General features: G+C 40.7%; 1 protein-coding gene across 1 annotated transcript in view; it reads right to left on the bottom strand.

Moving 5' to 3' along the window:
• LRP5 (LDL receptor related protein 5) overlaps positions 1-23,471 on the bottom strand; it is a 116,216-nt gene that overhangs the window by 68,255 nt on the left and 24,490 nt on the right. The window contains exons 2-4 of the mRNA XM_053395472.1: positions 14,523-14,919; positions 2,218-2,415; positions 513-709 (exon numbers count right to left, since the gene is read on the bottom strand). Coding sequence (XP_053251447.1) covers positions 513-709; positions 2,218-2,415; positions 14,523-14,919 — 792 coding nt within the window. The remainder of the gene's footprint in view (positions 1-512; positions 710-2,217; positions 2,416-14,522; positions 14,920-23,471) is intronic.

The raw sequence follows: 23,471 nt of genomic DNA, 5'->3' as shown, positions 1-23,471 counted from the left end.
CTAGCTTGTCTGATCCCTCTGACATCAAAGCAGCTAAGTCAATGACAGCCAAAAAAATTGTGACATCACCACCTGCAAAGCTCCTCTGAAACATCCCTGACATCAAGAGGTGGGAAAAAAATCGAGGAAGTTACTGAAGAAGTCTAGAAGTAAGAGGATGAGATGTTGCGTGCAGAAGAGCTTCAGCTTGCTTCCAAGCAATTCTGAGCTCGTTGGCTATATACATGCTAGTGTTCAGTAAACATAGAGGCAGAAAAAACAGTTAAAAGCACCATGGCACATAAGTCTGTCAAATCCAGTATTTGAGGACATGATAGTTAAAACTCACACAGCCAAGCTAAATTTCTGCCTAACCTGCTATTCATTCACAATGCTTGCTAACATCTGCATCAAAGAGATGAATCATTTATGTTCTCTCTCTGAAGTTCCTGGGTGTTCTCCCAAAGTCCCAGATTTAAAACCACACCCACTCCACATGCCTAAACTACAGCAAATAAATGTAGGAAACGTACAATACGGCTGCCTTTCAGGGCTCAAAACCTGGATGTCCATTGGCGAGTATAGTGCACTTAGTATTTCTCTCCTTTTCTCTCCCGTCCTTTTGTTGCAGGCATGAATGGAGCGAGTCTGCCAGTCCGTCCAGTACAAAGTATCCCCAGCCAGCGTCAGTGCAAACGGGTGTGTGAGGCTACCTTCCACAACTTTTTGCCTAGATTTGTGGGAGGAAAAGCATTTTAGTTGCCATAACGATTCCATGAGCCAAGATGTGAGCTCCTTAAAGGCTTCAGTCAAGATTTAAATAAAAGACAACTAACTTCCATAAACAGCAGCACATCAGTTCACCTAGAGCAGTGATGGCCAAACTCGGCCCGCCAGCTGTTTTGGGACTACAACTCCCATCATCCCTAAACAGCTGGAGGGCCAAGTTTGGCCATCACTGACCTAGAGCTATCCCAACCATACTTCAACCCTCTCTGCTAAATCATCACACATGCAAAAATATATACATTAAGGCTGCAAATTATTATTTTTTAAAAAGGCACATGGGTGTGCAACCATTTTTCTAAGCCTTCAAACACCTCGTTCTTTTTGTAGCAATAATTAGTTCCAGCTGATTTCTGTTACAGTAAATTCAAGCCACTATGCAGAATGCAAATTGCTCTGGAACACCATCAAGCCAGTAACAGAAGCGGGTGACTGTGGCAGCCTTTGCAGCATAAAAGGTTTACTTCTTTCAAGCTTATTTAGCACTACCGAAACTAAAGCACACTCAGACATGAAAACAGCCTGTTTGTATTTTCCATTACTGCTCTGAAATAATTTATTAGTTTGTAGTACAATATGAAAAGCAGCTTCATTTCCTGATGCAAAGGAATTGAGTTGACCACAGAACATGGGCATGTACTGCACAATGTTCAATGCCCAAGGCCAGGGATTTCTCAAAAGAGCCCATAGGGGGAAATCTAGAGTATCTCAAAATAACTGACAGCAATGCCTACCAGGAGGAGCAGACAGGAATTCTGAATCTAAATATTGTTACACCGTACAGGGCCGCTATCCTTGCTTAACGCAGTGGTCTTGAGGAGGGGTAGAGGGTTCCCAATATCACACTTGTTTCCTGGATCCTTTCAACAACATCCCTTAAGCGTGTGATACAAGCTAACTGCTAGTTGTTGCTTTTTACAATCCAAGTGGCAAAATACGCCAATCAGATGTTCTGAACTATAGCAACATTACTTTATGGCAGCATTATTTTTTTAAAAGCAACCCACTGTCAAACATATCTTCCTTTAAAAGAGCAAGCACCAGTAAGTCTGAACACAATGAGAGTTTGAGTTTCATAGCAAATGTTGTATGGTTTGATGATGAAAAACCTTTACAGTGGTACCTTGGGTTTGCATATGTCTTGGTTTGCATACATTTTGGATTACAAACACGTCAAACCTGGAAGTGCGTGTCCCAGTTTGCAACCTTTTTTGGGATTAGAACCCCCCTTTTTTGGGGGGGATTACGAACAAATTTTGGGGGGATTACGAACAAATTTTGCTTGGAGGCCCCACTGGCGAACGTGCGCCTTGGGTTACAACCTGTTTTGGTTTACAAATGGACCTCCAGAATGGATTATGGTTGTAAACCAAGGTACCACTGTAGTCAGACAGTTTGAGAAACGTAAAATTTATGTGAGGAGGAAAGAACACGAACACACATGCCACATACCTGAAAGAGCCGTCCAGATTTGCTCTGTGAATGAAACTCAGTTTTGCATCAGCCCAATAAAGCTTTTGTTCCTCAAGATCTATGGTGAGTCCATTAGGCCAGTAAATGTCAGAATCCACAATTATTTTCCGAACACTGCTGTCCATTCCAGCACGCTCTATTCTAGGTGTCTCCCCCCAGTCTGTCCAATACATGTACCTAGAAAGTATTAAAAATACAAGTGTTATGGTGACGGAGTATACTCCTGAAGTTCATGTGCCTCTGAAATCTAAAAGGAAAAACCACCAGAATATCAAACATTCCTTTAAAACTCGAGCACAATCTGTTTAAATGTTATACCTTAACTGACTGGCTCTAGAACAAAGTGAGCAACCTGCAGCCAACTTGAAGCCCTCCATATCCTTCAGTATGCCTCCTCCCCCAAGAAAGGTGACCACGGATCCTGATAATGTTGCCCACCCCCAATCTAGAAGAAAAAAAGTATTGCCTAGAGTGCCCTGAAAAATTGACTTGAAAACTGTCTCTTACCCCCTCCCCCCTTTTTTAAAAAATCTCTGTGTATTTGCACAATGGCTCTGGTGGAACCTCTAAGCTTATGTTAGCACAGATTTCATAAGATGCAAATAGCTACATGCTGCATTCAATCTTTCAATCTACAATTTTATTTTCAGTGGCGTAATATAAGCTCTTCCATGTAACACAAAAATTAATATTGCACCTGCTTAAATAGAAGAGTTGAGCAACAACTTATTTATTATGCACTTCTGGCAATTAATCAGAGACAACTGAGCCAAACTGACAATAGCACAAGAACCTAAATTAAACTGGTTTATATATGCCAAAGAATACAGGTGCAATGGATACAAATTATATACAAACAATAATGCCTATGCATCACATTTCACATCTAATTTTATAGTAGTAAATTACCTATTACCAGGCAGCTTGCTGACATTAAGGATACAAAGATAAATGTACTGTATACTAGCAATAAATTCATGCTGAGGCTGATTTCACACCCTTCCTCTTAACCTTAAGCTATCACAGCTATGCAACAGGGGACAATATACTTTCCATTCAGGAATCAAGTGCATGGACTTTTAAAACCTTAAAACAACAACAACAACCCAGGAGTGCTGTTTCACAAGAAGAGGGATTTCTCATTTGTTAGCATGTGTTTATGCAATACACAGTGTTCCTCCGAGATACAGAGTGAATAGACAGGTGCAGAAAGAACAACTACTCTCTAAAAATTAAACAGGTCAGGAAAGGAAAAACAAACTCTGAGAAAATGTAAATGATTTCTAGGCTGTTTCAAATTTTCAACTGGAGGATCACCTATAGACTGAAGACACTTTGCTAAGTCCAAAAGTGAATGTGAAGTTCCTTCTATACAAACGTAATCTCCTCTCCTAACAAAACAAGGGTCATCTTCCCAGCATACAAGAATACAACATAAACAGCAAGGCTGTTAATTTCATTGTACACAGGTTGTACATTGACAATAAAGGTATTACAGTGGTACCTTCAGGTTACAGATTCCACTAACCCAGAAATAGTACCTCGGGTCAAGAACTTTGCTTCAGGATGAGAACAGAAATTGTGCTTCGGCGGTGCGGCGGCAGCGGGAGGCCCCATTAGCTAAAGTGGCACCTCAGGTTAAGAACAGTTTCAGGTTAAGAACAGACCTCTGGAACGAATTAAGTTCTTAACCTGAGGTACCACTGTAGTATTATTATTATCATTATCATTATTATTATTATTGGCCTACTTCACTGTTTTGTTTTCCTTACAGTCAAGCATTAGATGAGGAAAACATTGTTGTTGTTTTTAAAAATCAAGGCTACTTAGATCCTGTGAAGAAAATTCACCAACTACTTAACATTTATACTCATTGTTGGCATACTGAGGTTGTGGTCGAATCAGCTTGTGACGCTGTCCAGAAAGTATTGTTAAAAAGGCCATACAATGGAATGCTAGGTAAACACACCAAAGTGTTCCTAGTTAAGGTCAAGCATTCCCAAAGACAATAGGAAAATCAAAACATAATACCAAATCCTACACAATTTATGCAGCTATTGTAGTCTACTTACATTCTTTTCCAACCAAGTTGCGATCCAAAGTGGATAAAAGAGACAAGAAAAAGGCATAACCATTTGCTATGGAAACACTGTCATTAAATGCACGGGGAGACAATGCTAGTAAAGGCCATTGTAACGGAAATGCCATGCCAAAACATGCCAGGAGTGCACCTATTAAAATAGCCCCCCCTCCAAAGTCTGTGAAACACGCTAAGAAAAGCCAGGGCATTCTGGAAGACTGACATAATCGCAAATTTAGTTAAGCAGTATGGAAAAAAATGCCAACTGAGAGTCTTTTGAAAGCAAGGCCATAGTTAACTAATGAATTGTGCCACTAGTGCAGGAGAGAGACACAAGGAGTGCAACGTTTATTTGTATTTTATTTATTTTTTAGATGTCTATCCTGCCATTAAGGGCATCTACCCTCAAAAAGGCAACTTTTAGATGCCTAATATCAACAAGGACAAAGCATGAATAACTCTTCCCGTCCCCCCCCCACCCTGGCCCAGCTCTTGTGAAACTTGTCTGCAATAGGGCAAACAAGTTCCACCAGAGGAGCCATGAATAATTTGCAATCAAATCCACTGTCGTTATAAATGCCCTTCTGAGTACAGATGGATTTAAATGTTGCACAAGTGTTTGTTTTTTCTAAATCGATGTTGATTTTTCAGATGCAGTCGATCCTTGCAAGGCTCAACCCAGTTTGTTACTTCAACCTTTGAAAACAACTCTTATTTCTGATTAACAAAACATTAGATGTATGTATCTTGTTGGAACGCTGAAAGTGGTTCATGTAAAAGATTACTGTGTCAATGAATCGAAGAGCCAAAGATACATCTACAAAGCAACAAAGGAATTAGAAAAACACTTAGTGCAAATAACCAGTATTTCTATGAGCAAGTTCCAAAAATACAGCACATGCCATTAAGCTACCCCCATGAAACCTGGCACACAGAAACTCATTAGTTCATCTAAGGGAAATGGGAAAACGAGATGGAAGATAACATTTTTGCTTCATGGTAGTTCAAGCAGAAGAACTGGAACTTTTGGCACATAAATCAAGGGAGTTCTGATAGCCTTTAGCAGTTTCACTCCAGGAAAGGCAGTTGTGGGAGCAAAGGGCAATGACACCAATTTCCCCAAGGACGGATATTTTCCTGCATAGCTCCAGAACAGGCAGGAGACTTGTTCTCTCGCACAGGGCACTGTCCCATACTGTCTCTCTAAACCCCCCAGATCACCAAACACCATTTTGCAAACAACTGTGTGACAGATTCCACTAATGCATGTGTAGATTGATCTTGGGAAACATACACGGAAGTGTAGCCACGATGCCATGGGAAGCATTTGTACATAGAGATGCTCCTACCAAAGTAGGAAGCTTCAGGCCCCTCTTCTCCCATACTCGTTGTTTAGTCGTTTAATCGTGTCCGATTCTTCATGAGCCCATGGACCAGAGCACGCCAGGCACTCCTGTCTTCCAGTGTCTCCCACAGTTTGGTCCAACTCATGTTCATAGCTTTGAGAACACTGTCCAACCATCTTGTCCTCTGTTGTCCCCTTCTCCTTGTGCCCTCCATCTTTCCCAACATCAGGGTCTTTTCCAGGGAGTCTTCTCTTCTCATGAGGTGGCCAAAGTATTGAAGCCTCAGCTTCAGGATCTGTCCTTCCAGTGAGCACTCAGGACTGATTTCCTTCAGAATGGATAGGTTTGATCTTCTTGCAGTCCATGGGACTCTCAATAGTCTCCTCCAGCACCATAGTTCAAAAGCATTAATTCTTCGGCGATCTGTCTTCTTTATGGTCCAGCTCTCACTTCCATACATCACTACTGGGAAAACCATAGCTTTAACTATACGGACCTTTGTCGGCAAGGTGATGTCTCTGCTTTTTAAGATGCTGTCTAGGTTTGTCATCGCTTTTCTCCCAAGAAGCAGGCGTCTTTTAATTTCGTGACTGCTGTCACCATCTGCAATGATCATGGAGCCCAAGAAAGTAAAATCTCTCACTACCTCCATTTCTTCCCCTTCTATTTGCCAGGAGGTGATAGGACCAGTGGCCATGATCTTCGTTTTTTTGATGTTGAGCTTCAGAGCTTCAGACCATATTTTGCGCTCTCCTCTTTCACCCTCATTAAGAGGCTCTTTAATTCCTCCTCATTTTCTGCCATCAAAGTTGTGTCATCTGCATATCTGAGGTTGTTGATATTTCTTCCAGCAATCTTAATTCCGACTTGGGATTCATCCAGTCCAGCCTTTCTCTCATACTAGCACCCAGTAATTAGAACATGGGTAGGGATGTTTGGTTGTTTGTTTGTTGTTGTTTTTTGGATATATGGAAAATCAATAAAAATATGTTGTTGATGATGATGACATGTAGGTAACCTTTTTCAGACCCTGAGCATTTTCTTGTGAGCAACCTTATGGGTGCTGTATCTTCCATTATGTCTGTTATTATTTTTTACCACACTTACACAGGTACCAACTAGAAAATAATGAAAAGTGCCTGTTTCTATACAAACTCTAGTTGTTCAGCTTCTAGATTAATTTAAAATTCAAAATTTAGGACCCACTGCAGAGATGAAAATTAGGCACGGTACATGAGGCCACACTGATCAGTACAGGGCACAAGGTTAACTGAACACTTGTCAGAAGAGTTAATACAGTCTTCAAGTTAATGCAGGTTGCAAATCTATTATTGCTTTATGACCAATAAACTACCGTACTTAAAGGAATTAACCCCGATTAAGCAGCTCCAGTCAAAATTAGAAACTTAACACCAATCAGTTTCTCCATAAATGAGTTTTAGACATATAGCAGCACCTGAAGGGAGTACATTTTGGTAATATTTCATCTTCTGGGCACAGCATTTGGCTTTGCTATTAAAACCTGTGGACCAGATTTGATGTCCTGACCATTTAGGTTGACGGCATTGTATTTAATAACGGCATTGTATTTAATAACAAATTGGGGTAGGGGGAGGACAAAGACTGAAAATATAATGAAATGCTACAAATGTTGTCATCCCATCAAATGGCAAAGTCCTCCCACCTCCTTCCCAAAGCTGGGAAAGCCCTAACTAGGCTTTGAGAAGGGGGGGGGTACTCTAGGACCCTGTCAAAGCCCTCATGCCTCCTTCCCAAAGCCTAGCCCCTTACTTAGTGGGCTGTGAGATGGTGCCCCCTGTGCTCAGCGCTCAGTGCATACACACAGTCCTGGTGGGTGCAATACTGATATCCAAAAAGAACTCTTATAAAAGTGGTTTATTAATGAAGTAGTAGAAAGGTATAGTGTTGTATCCAGTAGTGTCCCTCCACTTATGGAAGGCACTTTTGATCCAATAGTGGGAAGGGTGGGCAAGGGATTTTAGCCCATTTCCCCGTTCCCATTTGCAGCCACTTCTCCGAAGGCTCAGAGTGTTGAAAGCGAAAGAGGATTTGCAAATATCACACTAACACACTTTAGGTCCATGTAAGGTTCTGGAGCATAAAGAATGTCTAGCCAGCAAAGGGACACAAAGGGATACAAACCCAGCTTTTGATTGTCAGGTTGTGGGTAGAGTCTCTTAACAGCTGTACATGGACTATAAATGTTAGGGGAAAGTTATTATTAATCCCTTTCTTCACTGTTTGGCTACACTAAACAAGGCTCAACATGCCATGCTCAGTCTACTTTGAACATCCAAGAGGGCACAACCCACAAAGGTGGACGGCAACAGGACTATCTCCCATTCAGACATATACTAGAACCAGCAGCACAGTTATTTTAGACTCTGGACTTATTGGTTTAACAAGGGAGAGTGTCTCTTCAAATCTTAATTTGTATTAGTTCACTTGCTCCAAGGCCAGCATCACTGCATTGGGGAGGCCTCCTGCTCATTCTGAGTGGGGCCCAGGACCTCTGCCTCAAAGTCTTGCCCTGATTGTACCACTAGGTATAATCCAGTGCAGAATGAAGTTCTAGGTCTGCTGCTTTAAAGCCTAAAATGGCCCACCAGGGTAACAAGACTGAATTTGCACACTTCCTAATTCTTGGGCCAATTAGAGCTATTCAAGACACAAATAACATGGTACTCCAGAGCTAGGAAACCACGCCTCTTGCCAGATACAAAGTATCTTAGCATTTTATATTGGAAATCTCTGAAAGGATTGTTCAAGCAGATAAGCCACAAACAAAATTGTCATCTTTATTTATTATTTAGGCACTGTATAGATATTTTAAAAATACATTGCCGAGTTACTGCCTACAGACTCGCAGTTTTTTAAAAAACCAACATACATGAGAAACAGAGGGGCATTGCTCAAATTTTGACCAAGCTGGGAAAGAGTGAAAGTTGGATAGTTCAGTTGGTAGAGCATGAGACTCAATCTCAAGCCCCATGTTGGGCAAAAGACTCTGGCATTGCAGAGGTCTGAACTAAATGACCTTCGTGGTCCCTTCCAAATCTGCAATTGTACACTTCTATGATTCTATGAAGGAAAGCATTCAAATTAACCTAGAAATATAAAACAATACAAAAGAAATCCAAGCACCACATCCAAGAGGGAAATGCGTAAGACGAGCTAGGAGTTTTTAATAATTTTTACAATGATACTGAGAAGAGGCCAAGTGAATATTTAAAGGAAATTGGTTCCACTCATAAGAGTCCAAAATAAAAATTTTTTAAAAATTCAGAGAGAAAAACAACAACATGAGTGTGAGCGTTTAATAATGTGTGGTGAAATGGAGGGACCAAGACAAGAGACAGAAACCAACAAAAACAGAAATTTACATTTGATAGAAAATAGGGGAAGTCAATGAGGGAAAACAAAATAGGTACAGTATACAATTATTATTGTGTAAAGAAAGTAGGATGAAATGCAAGAGTCAAGAATAATATCAGTAAGTGTTATCATATTCCCCCCTCCATGTCACATGACTCATTTGGAGGAGACATGTAAGTTTTGGGGCAGGGATGGGTGAATGCAAATGATATTAATTTAAGAATGGTATAGCAAGCACTATCCGAATCCTGCATTGTAATTTTAGAATTATTGAAGTTGGGCTGCAATATCCTTCTTTGCTATGTGGCTGGATATCATTTTTGTTCTTTTTGTAACTGTGTGAAGTTGAAAAAAATAACCAAATCACTTGTGTTGCTATTTTGTTTTTGTTTTAAAAAAAGAAGAATGGAGGCAATAGGTCAAAACTTAAAAAAACCACCAGGACGGCTGACGAACAATGAAGACATGACTATGCCTTGCCCCACCAGCGAGGGCACAGAATAAAGATACAAGAAATTAAATGCACATATACTATTAAGGAACAACTGCTTTGGGCTTTCAAAATTGAGTTAATATAATATCAGTAACCATACATATTAAGCAACCTCAGGATAATCATAACTACCGTACATTATGGTTTACACATCTGCAAGGAGGTGGTAGGTTTTAAATCAAAAGCTGGAGCAAGATGAAAGCCTAAGGCTGGGCTCCAAAGACTTACATTAGTAATGCCATGTGGGATTTTTTTATTTCCTTCCTTGAACAGCAGACGTTCACCAGAGCTTATCAAAATCTGCTTTTGAAAGCCCCCACCCACTTTCAAAAGCAGTTTACCATGTGTCAATGGCGGACTGCAGTTCAAGAAACCTAATCCCAAAGTCTTCTTGCATACATGAAAACCATTCTGCACATCACTGGATCCCAGCCAAGGAGCACCACATGGTGAGTCCTTTAGCAATATGGTAATTTGCCACTGCACTGACCAAAGGTATGTGTGTAAACAGTACCTCATCAGCCCACGGGGGGGGGGGAGCTTTTGGTCTCTTGCCTCTTCCAGTTTCCTGGAGTTGTTGAGGTAAAAGGACTACACATCAGCCATACGAATCTCATTGTTCTATATAATTTGTTCATGCCAACATTAGATTATAATCAGACATCTGAAAACATTATGGTACTGCAAATATTGGCCTAGTTCGTATTTAAACCATAGGCTAAAACAAACTATTGTTTAATGCGAATGAGCAGTACACTAGTGAATGCTACTCAGAAGTTTACTGATACTCCTACTACTTGTCATGTTGTCCAAAACTGTGGTTTGATTCTCTCCAGAAGCAATAATAACCAAGGTCTCTTCAAGGCTGACAGTTTGTTGTTTGGAGAAAAACCAAACCACAAGCCCAGGTTTAGATGGCACGAGAAGCAGACCCTGGCTTGTTTTCTCTGTGGCGAAGCAGCAGGAGGAGTTTGGGAAGAATGATGCCAGAACTTTTTACATGAAAGTGAAATTTTAAATTTGTTATAAATTATGGCTTAATGTTACATGCCATTGAAAGCACAGAGTAAAAAAAATACTGCAAAAGAGATTTTGTGGTGTAAGTGGGTGGTAGAATGTTGAATGGTATTGATCCAGCTAGGCATGCAAATTCCAAGTAAATTGCCAGAAGAACTACATGGAGAATTATGCATGCTCTACATTTGCACATGGAAAATAATAGTACTTTAGCAAAAGATTCCCCACCCCGAACTAAAAAATGTTTGTTCACAAAAAAGAGCATGTTTCTGTGCTAATTGACTTGTTTGGGTTTTTGTTTTTTTAAAAAAGACTTTTAACACACTATATTTCCTCATAATGAACTTCAAATTTTCCAGCCACCATTGCAAAATTTGAATTCCAATCCTTTAAAAAGAACAGCAAGGGTGCTCATATCAAATGTTTTCCACCAAAATCTAAAAGGTCAACTGTTGAACGTCTACAACTAGAGAACTGATCTATTTTTAATGGTGCATTGCAGGTATTTTCTAACCACCCAACAAAAATATATTTTCGCTTCATACATCTAGAGATTAAGACAATAAAAATCACAAGCAACTTACTTCAGTCTTGTATTGTAAATGCCCCCTGATGAATTCTAAGATTACTATGCTATGTTCTGTCTTTCGCAATAAAGTAATACAGAGTAGTACTCTTGACTAGGCAAATAACTTCTAACAGTAGGAGTCTTCACAATCTACCATGAATAGCACAAGTAGAGACAACTGAGAAGAAGGGAGGCAGAATGAAACAATTGCTGCAAAATAAAATCTGACCAGGATGGAAACTTTGATCTGGAATTCCTATCAGACTGTTCAGAAACTACAGTAACTTGAAGAAAAACAGATATTCCACTCATATATAATTATTTTGTCAATATGCTCCCAACATGCCTTTTGAAAAAGATGGGAGGGTGGCAAGAAAGCATTGGGAAGCCACCATCATCACAAACAAGCCCCCGATTTTATTTGTGGGGAGGTGCAAACTTCCAGCACCAGGCCCAGTCGTCGTCCCCCCCCACTTCCAGTCCGGGGTTGCCCTTGGCTGCTCCTATAAATGGAGCTTGAGCAAGAGGTCACATTTTTGAAAGAGGTCATCCTCTCAAAGTCAAAAACAACTTTATAAAACACGAATAACAGGGGAAGGCAAATTTAGAAAATACTTTGCTGAACAGTAACTTTTCTCCAATACTCACTAGCTATCAAACCGTTTTTATACAAAGACAAGAGAACTTGCCCTTCACATTTATATCACAGCCATAGTATCAAGGGGTGTTAAATAAGTTAAAACAAGCATCCCTTCTCTCCTATACAGAGGAAATTTCTAGTAACCAGCAGCACAGGGCAACCCACCAAACAGGACACCAGACTGAAAAAATCTCCTATACTTGGCACAGATAAATGACAAATGTGAGGATAGCAATGTGAGCCCAATTAGTGGGAAGAGTTATGAACATCCCCCAGTCTATGACTATAGAAGTAACAGCACAATGACGCAAAGGGAAAAAGAGGTAGCTTCAAGCTGCTGCTTAAATTCCTGGTTTCATGGCCTCATGAGAGGCATTTCTAAATGTACCTTTTACAATTCCAGTGTCCTCCCCACACAGATCACTCCCATGTGTCAGATATCTAACTGGAGTGGGAGAGGTGTTATGGGATTCCCTACTAAGGAATGTCCATCTTTCCCCCTCCCCCTTCTCCAAGTATCCTGCCTCTTATTGAAAACATTATAGTTAGGCTGATTAATTTTAATGAGACAACTCTCAGTTTTAAGATTGTTTTGCGTATGACCAGTCTCTGGGTGTTGCTGCTAGCTTTGGTGATGTAAGCTGCGCTGAGCACCGTTTTTAAGGCGGGATATAAATATTTTAAGTAAACCAAACAGTCAAAATGTATCATTCCTCAGAAACCTGTCTGGAAATTGCGATTAGCAAATCCCTGAAGCTAAAGATCTAAATCTTTACAGTCTTGGCTATAAAAGCTAATGGCTCTACCATTTAGCTGTTAATGGATTCCCTTATACTCTGTATTTGGGCAAAGATTCATATGAGAGCTTATATAGAAGAACCACACTGTTCACTTAATTCTTGTTCATAAGTGAAGTTTTCCATCCAAAAGAAAACAAGCATGCAAATTCCACAGCAATATGGTAATCCATCACAGGCCTTTTAAATACTTACGTGAAAATGCTTCTTGATTCCTGCCATTATATCCCACATCTATAAACACCAAAACCTTTATAAATAGTAGGTACAAGGCAGGGTGGGAAACTGTATTGGGCAAAGGACTGGCAGTCACCTCTTGGGTCTTTTCCTAAAGGACACTTTAGCTCAAATTAAGGTCTCAGAGACAGCACAAAATGCAATGATGCCAGATTAGCCAGTTCAAATAAGGGGGCATTTTGTTACTGCTTCCCTGATGGCTGGTTTAGAAAAACCATTGTTGTTGAGAGAGAAAACAGAATGAAAAGCCATCCTAAGTGGAAAAGACATATTTGGGAAACAGCTCTGCAATACAACCACATTTATTAAGTGTGGTCAACCAGAACACTGGGATAATCGGGAATTCAGAAAATTGGTAGCATCGTTTCCATATGGCCACACTGACAATGAACTACACTGTGGATATGAATGAAGCCAGTTCATACAAACTGAACATAGTGCGTCTTGCGTCTGAGTAAGCACACTTTAGATTACACTACATATGTAGTTGCACTCAACTGTGTTACGTTTATCTGAACTAGTTCTTGAACAGCCTTCAAAATCCGCCATGCGCCAGGCACATTTTGCACCTAGCTACTGACCACATGCAACCAAGTGAAGATGCCTGGGCACCAGGATGGCGCCTGACATCTCCGCCATCTGGAGGTGAATGCCTAGGGATCCTTGGATCTTGACTGTTTTCACACATTATCAACACATCCTGTAGAATTCTATCCATGATATTTTATCTGCACAATCAGAATGAATTTCAGCAGCCAAAAAGTCATATTGAAAAATAGGATTTTTGAGCTGTCTGGCCCAAACATGGCAACTAGGCATTCCGCTTAGCTATTTGGCGCCTAGCTTATATATCTTAGTATCTAACAGTGTTCTTGAACTATTTTTAAGCTCTGTGCCTGAACCAAAATGTTAGAATACCCTGATGGACCTGGATCTGATATGAAACCAAACTCAACTACTTAATTGTTTGGCTTCCTGCTCACACTTGCTCCAGCCTTCTGTTCATTTATATTACAACCTTGTCAAAGCTGAGATTGCCTCTTTTACCAACTGTATCACATGTAACAAAACAATGCATTTAAGGTGCTAGCGGAATGATCTGTAACAGTTAACCATTTACCTCAGCACACATTTGTCAAAAAACTGGAAAAAAATTGTGCCAGGTAAGCAAAACCTCAGTTTAAATAAATCTCTAGCTTGCAGATACCTGGCTGATTCCTTCCCTACGCAGAGGGTGCTTAGGCACATTCAGATCTTTGGGGTAATAAAAATAAACACGGTAGGCTCTTTTACTTGCTAGAGCTTACAGGGCATTAGACACCTCAAGCCATCTGATGAATTTGAGAACTCGTTAAAATTTGCATAACTGAACCTATTGCACTTTTATACACAAAACTTCATTAAACACCTTTAACTGGTCATGTTAACTGGAGATTAAAAAATTCATAACATTTGGCTTTTAGGAGAAGCCTAACTTGGAAAAATGAGACTGTTTTAACATTTTCTTTGGCACTTTAGTCATGGCACTCTTCCATGGCCTGCCATTGCTTCACAAGATGTATTTAAATCTAAACGTATGTTCAGAGAAAAATACCTTGAGAAAATAGAAACTAAAACGAGATTATATTTTTTGTAGAGACAAAAAAATTCCTATCAAAACAATCATAATCCTGCAAACCAATGCAAAAAGTTTAAAGAAGGGATGTTTACCCATGAGCTGGATCCAGGGCTATTGCTCTTGGCTGGTCAAGGTCTTGCCAAAAGAGAACTTTCCTAGATGTTCCATTGAGATTAGCAACTTCTATCCTATTCGTTTCAGAGTCTGTCCAGTACAATTTTTTCCCAATCCAGTCACATGCCAAGCCATCTGGGGAAACCAGACCTGACACGATGACGTTCTGCACCAGGTTCCCAGTTTGATTAAAATAAGTCTGCTTGATGGCTTCTTCGCTCACATCGGTCCAGTAAATAACACCCTGTGAGTACAGGAAGTCCACTGCTGCAGCATCTTCTAAGCCACTGACAACAACAGTTGATTCCATCTTCACTCCTCCAGCATCCACCAGTCTGACATCTCTCCGGTTAGCAAAAAGCAGGAGGGGAGAAGCTATGGAAAGGAAGAACAATAAAGTGTTATGTATGGTAAACCGTCACTTCTAAAAACAGAGCAGTGATGCCAAAGAACTATATTACATCTTGGCATTTCCATTCAAGTAAAGTATTTGTTATTTGGCATTATTATGGCTTTTAGCACAATGCCACATATTATATTTTTTTAAACATTCAACAAACTTTGTAATCATTTGGTAAAAGAAGAATACTGCCTCCAGACATTTACTGCCTTAAATATTCTGTGTGCCCCACCGTTTTTTTCATCAATTCCAACTTAGTTTCAAATTTTTTTGATAAGTTTGATAAATTAATGCCTAGGAAACAACTCTGAAAGCCAGAGTAAGTGGAAATTTACCAACTACCTCCAGGATAAAGACAAAAAGTGTGTATTTTTTTCTCCATATGATTCCTACAACTGAATACCTCCAAATTCAATTTACTCAGTGACGAACTGACTCGTTTTTCAAGCAGGACTTTTTGTGTCTTGCTTCAACCACCAACTAATGACACTAGCATTAACAGACCTGAAAGTGCTTCCAATCTGCCACTGGGCTAGATTCAAAGTTCTTGTACTAGTATGAACAGGTTAGGCCCTGGATATATTAAGGACAACTTTGCTATGTAGGTTTCAGGCTGGACATTTTGAGAACATTTTGTGGGGAGAACACTATTAGTGGTTCCCCATAGAACAGAAGCACAACTCATGTGAAGAACAAGTCATGTCTTCAGTATTGTCAGCCCACCTGTTAGGGTTGCTATATTTCAAAAAAGTGAAAATCCGGGCACAAAATGAAGTTTTTGAAAAAATTTAAGAAAATTTGCCATATGCCCAGATTTTCCCAGAATCCCAGAAGCTATTTCTGCTCAGACACTGTTACTGACTGCCGTATTCTGGCTATGTCAGGGAAATTCCGGGCGTATGGCAGCCCTAACCTCAGTGGAACTCTCTCCCACTAGAAGTCAGACAGGCACTGTTCCTGCTACGTTTCAGATGCCTAGTTAAAACCATTTTATTTCAGGGTGGCTTTGAATCATAAATGCTTCTCTGATGTTTTAAATGATTTGATTTAAACAATATTTCTGGAGTTTTGAATTTCTTAGGCTTTTGTGTTTTAAGCGTGATATGCTGTGCATTCTTATCGTCGTAAACTGCTTTGGTGAAAAGCAGGATATAATTTTTAAACAACAACAACATTCTTAAAGAGCCCCCTCCCCATAGCCAGGCACTACAAGTTCATCCACACACTACAGCAGCAGGTAGAGCATGTTCTATGCTTATGATAATATTTTATTCTCTTTTTAATTATGCTATTTAAATGTGCATTTTATATTTGACTTCTTTTAGTAATGTTTCCTTTTGAAATGTTAAGGGTTTTTTTTGTTGTTGTTAGCTATTCTGCATTAAGTGTGCATTCTGTGGTTTACCTCCTTTGTAATGAATTATTTTGAAATCTTCAAGGTAATATTTTAGTTTCCTGTTAATTATGTTGCTTTGGATGTACACTTTGACTTTCTTCAGCAATTGTTTTATTTTGGATTATTTATTTGTTGTTTTAATGTTCTGGAGGAGACTCTTGAAAGTCCCATGGACTGCAAGAAGATAAAACCTATCCATTCTTAAGGAAATCAGCCCTGAGTGCTCACTGAGAGGGCAGATCCTGAACCTTAGGCTCCAGTACTATGGCCACCTCATGAGAAGAGAAGACTCACTGGAAAAGAACCTGGTGTTGGGAAAGATTGAGGGCACAAGGAGAAGGGGACGACAGGGGACCAGATGGTTGGACAGTGTTCTCGAAGCTACTAAAATCAGTTTGACCAAACTGTGGGAGGCAGTGGAAGACAGGAGTGCCTGGTGTGCTCTGGTCCATGGGGTCACAAAGAGTCGGACACGACTAAACAACAACAAACCGCTTTGAGACTTTTTTCTTAGAAATATAAAGTGATATAGAAATGAAATGAATAATTAATAAAAGTTCATGAACTCTCCAAAGACGTAACTTGCATGCACCATTATAAGGTGCATTAAAGGTAAAGGGACCCCTGATCATTAGGTCCAGTCGTGGACGACTCTGGGGTTGTGTCGCTCATCTCGCTTTATTGGCCAATGGAGCCGGCGTACAGCTTCCTTGTCATGTGGCCAGCATGACTAAGCCGCTTCTGGTGAACCAGAGCAGCGCACGGAAACGCCGTTTAGTTTCCGACCAGAGCAGTACTGTACCTATTTATCTATTTGCACTTTTATGTGCTTTCAAAATTGCTAGGTTGTCAGGAGCAGGGACCAAGCAATGGGAGCTCACCCCGTCACAGGGATTCGAACCGCCAACTTTCTGACTAGCAAGCCCTAGGCTCTGTGGTTTAACCCACAGCGCCACCCGCGTCCCTTGCATACACCATTCTAAGGTGCATTAAAGGTAAAGGTACCCCTGCCCGTACAGGCCAGTCTTGACAGACTCTAGGGTTGTGCGCCCATCTCACTTAAGAGGCCGGGGGCCAGCACTGTCTGGAGACACTTCCGGGTCATGTGGCCAGCGTGACAAAGCTGCATCTGGCGAGCCAGCGCAGCACACAGAAACGCCGTTTACCTTCCCGCCAGTAAGCGGTCCCTATTTATCTACTTGCACCTGGGGGTGCTTTCGAACTGCTAGGTTGGCAGGCGCTGGGACCGAGCAACGGGAGCGCACCCCGCCGCGGGGATTCGAACCGCGACCTTTCGATCGGCAAGCCCTAGGCGCTGAGGCTTTTACCCACAGCGCCACCTGCGTCCCTCTAAGGTGCATTAGTGCCATCTAAATCAGTCACTACTTTCAAGCAGGAACATACTTAGGTCACTGGTTTTTTCCTGATACCACTGCAGATGGTGAGAAGGATTGCCTAGGAACATTGAAAGTCACCTTTTTCTGACTCAGGACATTGGTCCATTTAGTTCAGTACTGTGTGTCTGGCAATGGCTTTCTAGGGTTTTAAGCAGGGATCTTTCACAGTCTTACCTGGGCATGCCACAGACTGAACTTGGGACTGCTTCATGCAAGGAGATGACCAACTAATGCCACATATGTTACTTATACATTACAGTTGTTCCTTGGTTCTCAAACGGAATCCAGTCCGGAAGTCCGTTCAACTTCTGAAAACGTTCAAAAACCAAAGCGCAGCTTCCAATTGGCTGCAGGAGCTTCCAGCAGGCAATCGGAAGCCATGGAAGCAGCGGAAGCAGCGTCGTATGTTCGGCTTCTAAAAAAAGTTCGCAAACCAGAACACTTACTTCCGGGTTTGCGGCATTCGGGAGACAAAGCGTTCAAATTGCAAGGCGTTCGAGAACCAAGGTACGACTGTATATTCTTTTGCAAAAGTTGTTCGACAGAGCAGCAAGCTCCAATGACTGATCAAGCAGCTAAATTTTAATTAATTAGCAGAGGCCAGCTTTAACTGGTAGAAATCCGAGTTTAGGACATATTTATTTTTTCTGGTAAGATTCTGTACACGGGAATGAAAAATATTTATGATGATGTTTCTTAACAGATAAATGGTTGCTGTTGGAAATCGTGTAGTAAGCAATGCTTTTTAAAAACCACACTTTCGTAATATGCAAGTGTATTACATCAATTTAAAAAGTGTCCTGCAAAATACCACCTCTTTTAACCACACTACCTTGTAAATAAAGTGGGATACCTATTAGCATGACTGTCTTTATTTAGATAGTTGCATATAACAAAGGGATGACCCCTCAGCATTAGATTGTTTCCTACCAATTACAGCGTTAACACTAATGTAATTAACTTAATGGAATACCAATATTCCAGAAGAGGGCACTAACTGCTACAAACGGCAATATTTCATTCAGGATCTGCTCTGTTCAGCAGCTTTCTAATGTAATCCAACACAGAACATTTCTCTTGCAAATTATTTGTCACTTAAAGCCCTTCGAGCAATTCCACAAGTCCAAGCAACAGCTGCTAGATGTCTTTACTAATCAATTGCTGACTTTCCCCACAAGAGGCTTGTAGCTTCAGCTGATGTTTCAGACTCCTAACATGCATGGAGTTGAGATCCAATTCTTTGTTAGTGAACTCCAAGAACATCATCCAATACACATACTACAATAAAATATATACTATCATCGAATTGCTTTTCTTTATTATTGTTGTGATTTATTTTTTGTCTTCTAGATAAGTCACAAGGAAATGTTCAAAATATAACACAAACAGCTTTAAAAAACCACAAAAATATCAGAAAATGGGTTTTAAAAATGAAGGTGGGTGTTCTGTCATGCAACTTTTATCTTATACTGCAATACAATCTTATAACTGGGATTAATTAATATTTTGACTGAAATATTCAGGACTTGAATAAGAATTATGCATGACTGTTTTGTTGTGCATTTGGCCTTGTACTGATGTTCATCATATGGTTAGGTTTCCAATATTTAGTCCATGTTCTTTTTTACATCTTTGGCTTAGTGTTACCTTTAGAATTTCAACTCCATGTATATTTTTTAAAAAAACAAAAACAAAAAACCCTGCAACCTTCTCAATCCACACTATTTTACAAGGCAATCAAATAATACCTAAAAGACGGCATCTGACCATTTCATACAGAATTCCCAGCACTCTAGCTGCAACAGCTCTAGCAGCAAGATCCAAGTTTGGTTTCCTTCTGAGGTCCCACCAAGTTCAGTGGAACCATCTCCCACGTAACTGTGCATAGGATTACAGCCTTAGGATTCCTTGGAGACCACCAGGGCAATTATCCCTGCTTAAAAGCAGTAGTTTAAGGGCAGATGTGCCCCTAAGGAATCTTACAGCTTTGCAAGTTTATAAAAAGAAACACTGCCACAGGAATATGCAGCCACTTTCATATTAGACTGGCAACGCTTTCTGAAGCATTCAAAGGGGAAGATGTACAGACAGCTGGCAAACCCCTCTGCAAGGTAGTGTATACAGTGGTACCTCGGGTTACATATGCTTCAGGTTACAGACTCCCCTAACCCAGAAATAGTACCTTGGGTTAAGAACTTTGCTTCAGGATGAGAACAGAAATCGTGCGGCGACGGCGCAGCAGCAGCGGGAGGCCCCATTAGCTAAAGTGGTGCTTCAGGTTAAGAACAGTTTCAGGTTAAGAACGGACCTCTGGAACGAATTAAGTACGTAACCAGAGGTACCACTGTACATGTGTGCGTGGTTGGTTGTGAACTGCCCCTTAAACCAATGAGAAAATGATAGAGCATGTGTAGGAATAGAGCAACATATCTAATGAACTCCTTTCTGATTAATTATAGGAGGAAATCGAGGAGACTTAACACTATGGGGAGATAGAATCTTTGAGAGTAACACAGGCTCTGAGCTAGCAGCAGTTATGGCAGAATAAGGATAAGTCAAGCTCACCACATACAGTTGCTCAGGCAAGGGTTTTAAACAGAAAGTTGATGAACATGGGGTCTGGGGTAAGAACAGCTTGAGAAATGTCTAAATGAGGAACCAAGGAGCAAGACATGGCATAGTGTGCTGTGTTGTGGGACCAAATTTGCTTATCAGTCTGGAATAGCAAGGCAAAGAACTGAGGGAGAGGTTATCACCAAGAAGACAAAGATCTAGGAAGCCAATCAGAAACAAGCACTCCAAGCTGGCTAGAGAGATAAAAAAGGCTGTAATTGGCGAGATACAGGATGCAGGGCAGGGGTGGGGAAGGAGAAACCCATGGAAGAAGGACAAAGTAAGTGCCAGGGAGTGGGGAAGACCCAGGATTGAGAAACTAGCTAAAAAGTAAGTAAGTGAAAGTGAGAAGCAGGAGGAAAAATATGGCCCATGGTCTGCCCCATGGGTAGGCAAACTAAGGCCCGGGGGCCGGATCCGGCCCAATCGCCTTCTCAATCCAGCCTGCAGATGGTCAGGAAATCAGCATGTTTTTACATGAGTAGAATGTGTCCTTTTATTTAAAATGCATCTCTGGGTTATTTGTGGGGCATAGGAATTCATTCTCCCCACCCCCCAATATAGTCCGGGCCCCCACAAGTTCTGATGGACAGTGGACTAGCCCCCTGCTGAAAAGGTTTGCTGACCCCTCATCTGACCAATACATGAGGCAACTGGAAGTCACCTGAGCTAGCAAGCTAAGGGACCATTATGCATAAGAACCAATGGCTTTGCATGTGTTGCTTTTTCATTTGTGCATGTTTTGTTGAAGTTGTAGCATAATAACATTTCAAAGTCATTTTGATCCCATCTTATCTATCACTGTTTAGTTCACCTGGTAGGAAGACTCCAATTTCATACTTTCCCCCTTCTGATGAATCTGAATGGGAAATTTTTTTAGAGGGGTGGCCATATTTGCATATAGACAACCTCCCCTCTCCCCACCACCTGGCAACCTAAAACAGCTAATCACCAACAAGCCACAGCAAAGCCAATTGACAAATCTCTCCCAGCGTCTAGTGGTAACACCATAACTGGACCCAACAATGTCATCCACAACATTGGTGGTTCATTCACTTGCTCATCTTCCAGTGTGATTTATGACTTCGCCTGTCAACAATGCCCTGCTGCATTCTAAACAAAATAGATGAACCTGTTTCCACACAGGAGTAAATGACACAAATCAGACACTGAAAATGGCACTTGGGAGAATATTTCAACTTCCCAGGACAGGCCATAACAGACCTTAATGGAGCCATTCTGGAAGGGTGTGTGTGTAACATAAATGAGCTTAATTACAATCCATCAATAAATTCAATGCCATCACTTATGGGTTAAACAGAGACAAAAGATTTTAGCTCTTTTATCATGTGTTAACTAGCTTTTCAATGCCAGGATATCTGTACTATCAATGATTGTTCTTCATGAATGGTTCTCTGCCATAGGTGTTAATACAATCATCTCAGCAATGCTGAGTAAATCCTCACCAATATGCCACTATTAAAATGCCTATTGAACATATATTTATGCTGTAATTGTTTTAGACTCAGTTTTTCCTTATTGACTTTTGACATTCACCTTACAATTTTCTCCTTTATATACCTGCTAACTAATATTTCACATCATGCATCTGATGAAGTGGGCTTCAGTCTCCTAAAACTTGTACCAAAACACATTTGTTAGTCTTTAAGGGAAGATATAAATACATGGTTCCTTTGCAAATCATACAAGCAGAAAGGATGCAGTCACATTGTCACAACACATGCTCTGCTGAAACTGAAGTCTTTCGGGTAATGTAGCATTTGTATCAAGAAACTATATTAGCTCCTTATAGCATTTCATAGCTGTAAAGCGTGTTAAATAATTCTATTCCGTCCTGTCTGTCTGTGCATTTAGGATTGAGCAATGCAGAAAAGAATCATATTCATGTATAAGGAAATGGAGATACGCTCAAAATGAAGTTACTCAGAGAAGTAAAAGATGCCCACACTAAAGGATTTCCCCTTCTACAGGCATTCAGTACCCAATGCCAAGGTACTGTTGCACATAGCCCAGCATTCCAAGGAAAACGCACAGAAAAGCTTCCTAAAGGAAAAAGAAAATACCAGAGAGTAGGTAGGAAAATACCACATGGCAGCTACCAGGCCCTATGCCCTTCTTCAGCAACATCCAGTTTAACCTTGAGGGGTACTGAGAACGCAGCCCAGGAGAGAGAAATGAAGCCTTTGGAACAATAACCAAGAACAAATTGGAGGCGGTTGATAAAGCCTGCTATGTAGATATGTGCTCCACATTCATTTCTGTCTGCTAACATAATGAAAAGCCATAAATTTGCTGAAGCATTTTCTTCCTGATGTGTGGTCCAACACACATCTAACATGGCAAATACTTGTGTCCATGATGAGCCAGCCCTATGCATAAAAGGTGAAAATCCTTTTATCTGCTCAAAGCGGACTCCAGCAATGAATATGGATGACTGTAATGTGTTTTGCTGGAATTCCATACCTGTCAATTCTTGTCTACTTTCAGGCTAGAGGAAGCATTTCCCAGACTCCTGTACTGGGGGGGGGGGGGACTGAACTAGATGACCTTGAAGGTCCTTTCCAACTCTTACAATTCATCCATGCTGCTGGGCGAATGTTCTGGTTCAAAAAAATAAATAGGTATCTGTTTCAGTGCTGGGGAAATATATTATGCCCTTCGGCAGGAGCATAGCCTTAAGGAATAACTTCTAAACTTTTAACAACTGCATAATCACTTGGAAAAGCTCCAAACGTCCCTAATAGGCAAATTCTGCTTGGCGAGGCATGGCACAAGGTGGAGACTATGGCAGAAGGGCACTTTTCTTTTCAAGTCACCATGCAGGAAGGCCACACACATGCTTGGTTTCTTCTCTGTGGAAAATGTAGCTAAAAAGCTTATTTGACACAAGAAAAATAAATTTTAACAAATGGGAGGATGTGGTCTGCTGCAAACAAGACTGGGATTATTATGCCTCTGGGGTAATCAGAGATACATGCTCATACCTATTAGCTGCCTATTCAGAACACATCTGCATTTACAAAGAGGTTGAGACCAACATTTGCATTTAAAAACTACAGTTTGCAGAGGAAACTGGTATGGTGTCTTATTTTTCCAATGC

This window comes from Podarcis raffonei, chromosome 1, assembly GCF_027172205.1.
Source record: "Podarcis raffonei isolate rPodRaf1 chromosome 1, rPodRaf1.pri, whole genome shotgun sequence".
Taxonomy (NCBI): Eukaryota; Metazoa; Chordata; class Lepidosauria; order Squamata; family Lacertidae; genus Podarcis; species Podarcis raffonei.
Note: the sequence above shows the minus strand (reverse complement) of the source record. Positions and strands in the feature narration are given on the sequence as shown.